The sequence below is a fragment of the Rhinoderma darwinii genome, chromosome 4 (assembly GCF_050947455.1).
Source record: "Rhinoderma darwinii isolate aRhiDar2 chromosome 4, aRhiDar2.hap1, whole genome shotgun sequence".
In the NCBI taxonomy this organism is placed as follows: Eukaryota; Metazoa; Chordata; class Amphibia; order Anura; family Rhinodermatidae; genus Rhinoderma; species Rhinoderma darwinii.
The window spans coordinates 227,191,391-227,199,593 of NC_134690.1; the positions used below are offsets into that span (position 1 = coordinate 227,191,391).

An 8,203-nucleotide genomic window follows, 5' to 3' on the forward strand; every position below is an offset into this window, starting at 1 on the left:
TATTATAGTAATGTAGTATTATTATAGTAATGTAGTATTATTATAGTCGTTCAAATAACTAATTCGTTAACGATAATTTTGTATAGTATCAAATTTTAAAGTAATGCGGCACGTCAACTTTGAGACGCCTGATCTAGATTGAAACTAGATTAATACTAGACAGGGAGGAGGATAAAGCTACAGCAGTGAGACTGTAAACTGTGAGAGCACTGGAGGGAGAACATATTATGCTGCCCCATCCTGTCTATGATATTTCCTGAGAGGGGGGATGGTGAGCAGTAGGGGTGGGTATCTGACTAGTTTGAAGAAACCGCACAGCTCTGACAGCCTGCCAAGAAGAGCATGCCCACTTGACAGAGTTAGGCTAGGGCTCCACGACGACCCAAGGTTGCAAACGTCCTTGTAAAATTTGCAATGAAACCTGACAGGGTTCCCAAAGGAAACGTTGATGTTGCCTACAAATCACAAGATATTAGTCCAAATAGTGGGTCACTCAATGTTGGTGTGGAGCCCTATACCTTATAGAGAGAGCCCTATAGAGAAAAAAATGAACATTTAAAAAAAACAAACAGCAAAAAGAAGAAAAAAAGACCCATGCTATGCAAGTTACAGAACCTTTCTGGCTGCAATAAATAGCTACAGCTGCCCAAAGAAGGATTGCGGTTTTGTAACGAAAAGTAAGCTCTAATTTTCTCCTAACAACCACTTCAATGCATTGTTCATATGCCAGCTAGTTTTATGTTGTAAAAAAAATGTTTCTACAAATGTGATTTTGGCTCAATGCTCGTTTTACAAATTACAAAAATCCTACTGGCAGGGCTACTGCCACTGCCCTAGGCGCTGTATACTAATATACTTTGTATAATAAATTACCTTAAAAAATGTATATGAAATATTACATGGTGACATGGTCTTGATACAAAACTAGAGGGAAAAAAAACAAGAAAGAACATTTGCAAGAAAAACATAGCACTCCTGGAGCTTAAAAAATATATAAAATCCAAATTGTATTAGCACTTTATGTACTTTAAATAACCATATTGTGCTAGGTATATTGGGTATGTCCTAGGACCCCCTAAAAGGAAAACTCCAGGAAAAAGTCATACACTCTTATGTTATGTACAGGGCATGAAGGGGCGGTGCATGACTTCTATCTCTGGTGTTCTTTGAATCTCCTTGTCATGTTCCGCCTCCTCAGACCCTGCGCTAGGCACAACACAACATAGATGTATCAATTTTATTTTTTTTATCTAAAAAAAAAAAGGGAGGATACATTTCTCTGCAGCCTTCAAAATTGTGTAGCCCATGGCACTTCTACCATCTGTACAGTTTCACTTGTAAGTAAGCAACATGTTGATAGGTTCCTTTTTTTAATTGAATATGCTTTTTTTATATTTATTTTGCACATAATATCTGTACTAATTTCCTTCTGTTTTTGTTTCAGGAACTATGAAAAGTATTTTCTGAAGGCTCAGAAAGTGCGACGTTTGATAGCGGATGACTTTGTGAAGGTATTCAAATCTGGAGTAGATGTGTTACTTACTCCAACCACACTAGGAGATGCAGCTTCTTACTCCGAGTTCATCCAAGAGGATAACAGAACTCGCAGTGCTCAGGAGGATGTGTTTACACAGTGTGCCAACATGGCTGGTAAGCATTATTTAACAACTGTCTTAAATACCATAGACGTGGTAAAATGAAATCACGTCTGAATAATATCCCTCGCTATGTGCAGCCACATAAACACACTATAACGTTACTCAAGTGTCCTGACAGTGAATATACATTACCTCCAGCCAGGACGCAATGTCTATTCAGAATCCTAACACTTCTGTAGCGTCTGTGTGAGATTTACAGCAAGGCAAGCGTAATCTTGTTTTAAAAGACAGGTTACATCGTAATCTCGTGAGATTACGCTTGCCTTGCTGTAAATCTCACAGAAACGCTACAGAAGTGTCAGGATTCTGAATAGACATCACGTCCTGGCTGGAGGTAATGTATATTCACTGTCAGGACACTTGAGTAACGTTATAGTGTGTTTATGTGGCTGCACATAGTGATTTAATAAGAACGCTATCAGCTGCGTAAATGAATGGGGAGAAGTGTATGATGCTGATTGGTCACTGATTGGTCAGCGTCATACACTTCTCTCCACAACGCCCACTTGGTCAAAAAGTAAAACACGCCCAGTTGTCCATTAAGAAACTCATTAGCATAAAGATAATATAGGTCATAACTGCGTCAAAAATCATAATTTTTCTAAATAAAAAACACTGCTGTAATCTACATTACAGCGCCGATCACATTATGTACAAGATAGGCCACTTATAATGTGGTGACAGAGCCTCTTTAAGCATAAAGCACTGGAAGCTGTCTATTAATGTAACACATACTATTAACCCTTTTCCCACCCTGTGGCGTAGATTTTTTCTGTCACATGTGGGAAGCCGTTAATGAGAATTGCCATATTTTCACGGCATGGTGATGGTGTGGGCTCAGGAACTGACACCCTGTTGCAACGGCTAGCTCCAATCCCGATATTTAACTTCTTAGTGATCATGGCCAATATCGACCGCGGCATCAAAGTGGTTGACAAAGTACCCTATCGGCTCCGCGTGACGCAATGATTTCCTGGTCTGCCATGCATGGAAGCCTATTAGGCCCTAAAAAAAAATATTATTATTATTATTATCTCAGACAATGGCAACACAAAAACATGTTTTGGTTTTTTTCAAACTGTTTTTATTGTGTAAAAGTAGTAAAACACTAAATTTAGTATCACCATAACCGTACTAATCCACAGAATAAAGTTTGCATGTCATTTATAAATTCTACAGCGCTGGCGGCCGTTCTGGATATGGGAGCCGTGGAGACTAGCAGGACGCTCTCTCTCCTACTGCAGAGTTCTACTGGGAGCCGCCGTCAACACGGACTATACACAGTCCGTGCTGTAGTTAGAAGAATCGCTAATACAAGCTATTTAGAAAAACTATTATTGTGCCCACTTCACTATAATAATTTTTCTATATAATGTCAGTGAAGGTACACTTTAGGCTAAAACGACATATTGGAAAACGTAATTTTTAATTTTCACAGCCCAATCCTAATAAGTTCTTTAAAACATCTGTGGGGTCTAACTGCTCATTACACCCCTACTTGAATTTCTTGCGTGGTGTACTTTCTTAAACGGGGTCTCTGGTAGCTGGTAGCAGGGAGATCTAACGGCTCCCTGCTCTGTTTATTTTTTCTGATGCAGCGCCGTGAAAAGGCGTATGCATCAGAATAAAGCCCATTAGTGGCCGCCGTGAAAAGGCGTATTGGCGGTCACTAACGTGTTAACTAATTTGTGTGCAATTACTATCTATCTTACGAGCAGAGCGATTACAATTTCAGTGTTTTTTCTTCTTTGTATAAATAGCAAATATATCTACCACAATTTAACATCAAAATAAAGTACAATGTGTCACAAAAAAACTCAGAATCACTCGAAAAAGTATAGTTATTTTCACATAAAATGATACATGACAGATTAGAATAATGGGGCTGCATCCTGAGGTCCAAAATAGACGTTGCTAAAAGGTTACATTTACAGTCTCGTTGTTCTTTGTTTAATAAAGTGAGGTTAAATGGGTTGTCCAGGGTGAAGAGAACGATTTCTTTCTTCTTTTTTCCCAGGAATTGCACCATTAGTGTTTGTGGCTCTGTCTGGTATTACACCTCTGCTCTATTTGCTTAAATTGGGTGGGGCTGCAATACGAGACACTGCCCATGGATTTACGGAAAAAGAAAGCAGATCCTATTTTCTAATCCTGACAACACAAGTAGTCTAGGGCTGCACGGTGACTTTTTGTAGCACGACATTCACATTTTAACAGTCCAGCAACAGCTGCAGTCTACAAGAGTGAATAGAGATGAATGCATCATTCTAGACTGCAGCTGTAGTTTAATGGTTACAATTTCGAAGTTGAGCTACAAAAAGTCACCGTGTAGCCCCAGTCTAACACCTAGTTGAAACAGTAATGTTTTGTTTTTTTCTCTCTCAAGGTGTTCCTGCTATAACCGTTCCTGCAGGACTCTCTAGTCGAGGACTGCCACTTGGCCTCCAGTTCATTGGACAATCTTTTAGTGAGCACCAGCTCCTCAGTGTTGCTAAATGGTTTGAAAAGCAAACGGACTTCTGCCCCTTGGTGTTTAATAAAAATCACGAGTATCGACACATAGTTAAAAGACAAAATAAATCATCTTCTTCGTTGTAGTCAATAAAAAATACTAGGTTAAGACTGTGTGGCACTAAATAGGTTTATTACTGCTATATGATATTTTGACCTAAAAATACTACATAGTTTATTACCTGCAAAATGTACTATGATGCCAGGAGGGAAATTGTGGGCAGCATTGTCGTGTTTAATTAAATATATACATTACCATTTCATATTGGGGAAAGGTCCTGCAATTTTCCCTTGACCGTCCAGGAGCCACCTTCATATTCAGCAGGTCCGCAGCTTCATTATACAGAAAGCACAGAACTTGTTGGAGGATTGCCACTTTTAAGAGATTCCATTCCATGATGTATACAAATACCAACTATACCAAATAAGAAGCAGCACAATTTATGCTTGTGTATAAAGGGAGGCCAAAAATCAAGGTAATAGTTACCAGTTCACTATTGTAAAGAAAAATAACATTTTGTTTCATGGGACAGAATTGGGAGATAGCACTGTCATCTACTCCACCTGCAGCTTGGCAGCCATGGTACTGTATGGGAAATGGAAAGAACCTTTGGCTGTAAGAATGAGAGAAATATTAGGTTGATGAGTTTTTTCAGATGTTACAGCAGGTGTATGTTGTGATTAATGTCAATGATTTGGTACACGTCTTTGACAATACTGTAGAAAGCAAACATGGAATTCATTGTAACAGGTCACTGCTATGAAGAGCTTATGGCATATTGCATAAATTGTGCCAGTGGCTTGCTTTAAAATACCATATTAATACTATACGTATACCAAGCCTTAGGAAACTTTTTGAATGTTATTTTTTTTATTAAATCAATATTTTTTTGTGATTTTAAGCACTTTTTGAATTGACGCTTGTTAAAAATGTTTTTACTTTTTACCCTACAGTTTCTTTGTATCCTGTGTAATGTACATAGAGGCTGTATCATTCTCTCTGTTTAGCTTTTATTCAGGCGAACGTGTGTCAAAACAGCAGATTTGCACCCGTGCAGGACCCGTTTTCACGGATCCTTCATGGACTTGAGTCTATTGAGGGTCTGTGAAGACGGACAAAAATAGGACATCCTATTTTTTTTAACGGGCCGTTCACATGGTCCGTTAAAACAACGGCCGTGTGAATAGCCCCATAGAGATACATGCAGCCGTGTGACAGTCGTTAAAAAAAATGGCCGTCGCACGGACGATTTTAACATTTGTCTGAATAAGCCCTAAGGCTGTGTTAGCACATAGTGGGTTTTAACATGTTTTTCCATCGCAGTTTTATACCTTGGAAAACGCAAATGTAATTACATTAATTAGTTTGAACGTTGCGTTTATACATTGTGCGGTTTTATAAAAGCACCGCATGTTCTTTCCGACACGCTTATTACACCGTCTATTTTTGGTGGTGAAAACCGCATTGGAAACCACATTGTATTTAAATGTGTGGGTTTTTTTTTACTATTTTTTGTTTTTACAATTCCGCTATAAAATGCAATTAACAAAAAAACAGAACCACAACTAAGTCCAGTAATAAAAACTGCAGTGAAACTGCAGCTATTCTTTAACAAACGCATGTGGTTTTACAATGCGTTACACTATGCGTTTTTAGGCCTCATTTACACGAGCGTAATATACGCGCGTGCTTTTCACGCGTGTTGTACGCACCTATATTACTCTATGGGGCAGTGCAGACGATGCGTGAATTTTGCGCTGCGCGAGTGCGTGGCGTAAAACTCACGACATGTTCTATAATCGTGCGTTTTTCGCGCATCACGCACCCATTGAAGTCAATGGGTGCGTGAAAACCACGCATGACACACGGACGCTCCTACGTTGCATGCGCGAAAATCACGCATCACTTGTTATGTCCATGAAAAAGAGTCTATAAAGCTGGCCAAAGCAAACAAAAACCTGGAAGTACTTGCGTTTTTGACTGCGAGTGGGCAAGGCTATTGACTGGAAACAGAAGTTAGCTTCCACTGTCATCTGCTGCCATGCCGCGTGGGATGGACGTGGAGCGCCTCATCGCCCTGGTCCAGGGCTAAAATGCAATTTGGGATACTCGCGCGGAGGCGTACCACGACCGCACGGTCAAGGAGGACGCCTGGGAGGAGGTCGCGAGGGAGCTTTTTGGCCAGGAGTGGGAGAGTGGCCGAACCCGGGACCGCAGTCGGTTGGGTGAGTACCATGCTTTTTCTGTCAATGCAATGTCATCCCTATTGAAGAACTGGGGCCCTGTATGTGTCTGCATTTGCCCGATGACCTTTTGTGGAGCAGGCGCATCACCGTGTACCACGTAATTGGCAGTGCAGGGCCCCTCATTTAAGTGAGAGGGCATAGTTCTTATGGCGTGATATATTTTTTTACTCCAACAGTCCAAGACATCAAAACACGGTGGCGGAGCTGCCGTGACCAATTCCGCCGTGAAATGGGTGAAAAGGGACGCAGCGGAGATGGCGGATCTCGTAAGCGCCATTATATGTACACGAAACAGCTGATGTTCCTGAAGGACATAATGGAGATGCGCATGTAAGAGATTCTGCTTTTGCATGTGTCTAATGTGTGTTCGCCCATGTCCTGTTTGCCATCGTATTGTTGTGGGCATTGTTCTATATTCTGTTCTAACGTAATTTTCTCATTATAGAACCACCGACAATTTGGAGGATACGACAGAGGAGACGGACTTTGGAGAGTCTCTGCCGGAACCTCCTGCTGCCCCTGTCCTGCCCCCTAGCCCCGAGCCGACACCCCTGGACCCGCCCCTGGCCAGTCTGCACGGGCCGTCGCCTCTCCGGCTGAGGAGCGCCCCGTGCGTGCCCGCACTCGCCGGCCCCGTGCTCAACAGACCTCTGCAGCTGGGCAAGTCGATGCCCGGGTCCTGGAATATCTGAGGCGAGCCGCAGATGAGGAAGGGAACGATGCCTTTGGGCGCAGCATCGTTCCCCTACTCCGGCTGGTCCCCATGGACCGTATGGGCCGTCTGCAAGCGTCGATCGTAACGTTGATCGACTCCTCCAGACCGCCCCACAATCCCAACCAGTGCTTCACGGCCATTGAGCAGTGGCGCAGTTCAGCCATGCCGGCCACCACGCCCCAGATGCCGGGCCCATTCTATCCAGCACCCCAGATGCCACGTCCGCATCCCTATATGCGCCCTATGGCTCCCCACTTCCCTGCCCCAACATACCACGGGCAACATCAGCACCACTATGCTGGCGAGGAACAACCTCCACAGCTCCAGGTCCAGCATAGTGGTGCTGAAATGCCGGCGTATTCGTCCCCGGGCCACCAGTACCAACACCTTTGAGTGTGTTGGAGGACTTATATTTTGACGCCATAGTTGTTTTGGCTGCAGGGATGGAAACTCGCCGTCTTCTGTCTTTTTGATGTATATTATACACCATGTTGGTGTTTTTTTGGTTATGCAAAATGTTTGTGTCTTTGCAAAACACACTATTAAAAGAATGGATGTTGATTGGTTAGATTTCGTGTTGTTTTTCATTGATACCCCTCAACACAATGTTTGTGCCACATTTCCTTTGGCTATACCCTCTCACACTTCAGGCCTTTGGGCCCAATGCATACACACGTGATATGAGGTTTTAGTTAATCTCTCGGGGTTTGACATGGTTTGCAAGAGGTGCGAACGTTTAGGTGCTGTCATGGGCCCCGAAGCAAACTAAGTACTAAAAATAGAAAAAACCCAGGCCACATGTGACGTGTGTAGTGAAGCCGCCAAACAACCGAGAACCCGTCAAAGGTCATCACGCACCCACGGTGCGGCTCCTGATCGACACTCAAAATATGCCGCCGAAGTATCCCTCACGCGAAGGCCGGATGAGGGAGATCGGCCGAGAGGAATAACCGGGACAGTGTGGCTGCTGCCTGCATGTGTAAGGATAAATTCTGCATCAAAGGTAGCATCATTAATGCGGCAGAAGTTATGCAGCCCGACACACAATTCTATAACACGTGTCACATTCTGC

At 42.7% G+C, this 8,203-nt stretch overlaps 1 protein-coding gene and 1 long non-coding RNA gene across 3 annotated transcripts in view; both read left to right on the top strand.

Annotated features, from left to right (window-relative positions):
• QRSL1 (glutaminyl-tRNA amidotransferase subunit QRSL1) overlaps positions 1-4,278 on the top strand; it is a 67,105-nt gene extending 62,827 nt beyond the window's left edge. For both annotated transcript variants that reach the window (XM_075862226.1, XM_075862227.1), the window contains 2 exons: positions 1,445-1,650; positions 4,045-4,278. In XM_075862226.1, coding sequence (XP_075718341.1) covers positions 1,445-1,650; positions 4,045-4,256 — 418 coding nt within the window. In that variant the 3' untranslated portion in view covers positions 4,257-4,278. The remainder of the gene's footprint in view (positions 1-1,444; positions 1,651-4,044) is intronic.
• Positions 4,279-5,087: 809 nt separating this feature from the next.
• LOC142759727 (uncharacterized) lies at positions 5,088-7,678 on the top strand. Its single transcript, XR_012883186.1, has 3 exons — positions 5,088-6,395; positions 6,593-6,746; positions 6,862-7,678. It is a non-coding gene; the product is annotated as an uncharacterized LOC142759727 (long non-coding RNA).
• The last annotated feature ends 525 nt before the right edge of the window (positions 7,679-8,203 follow it).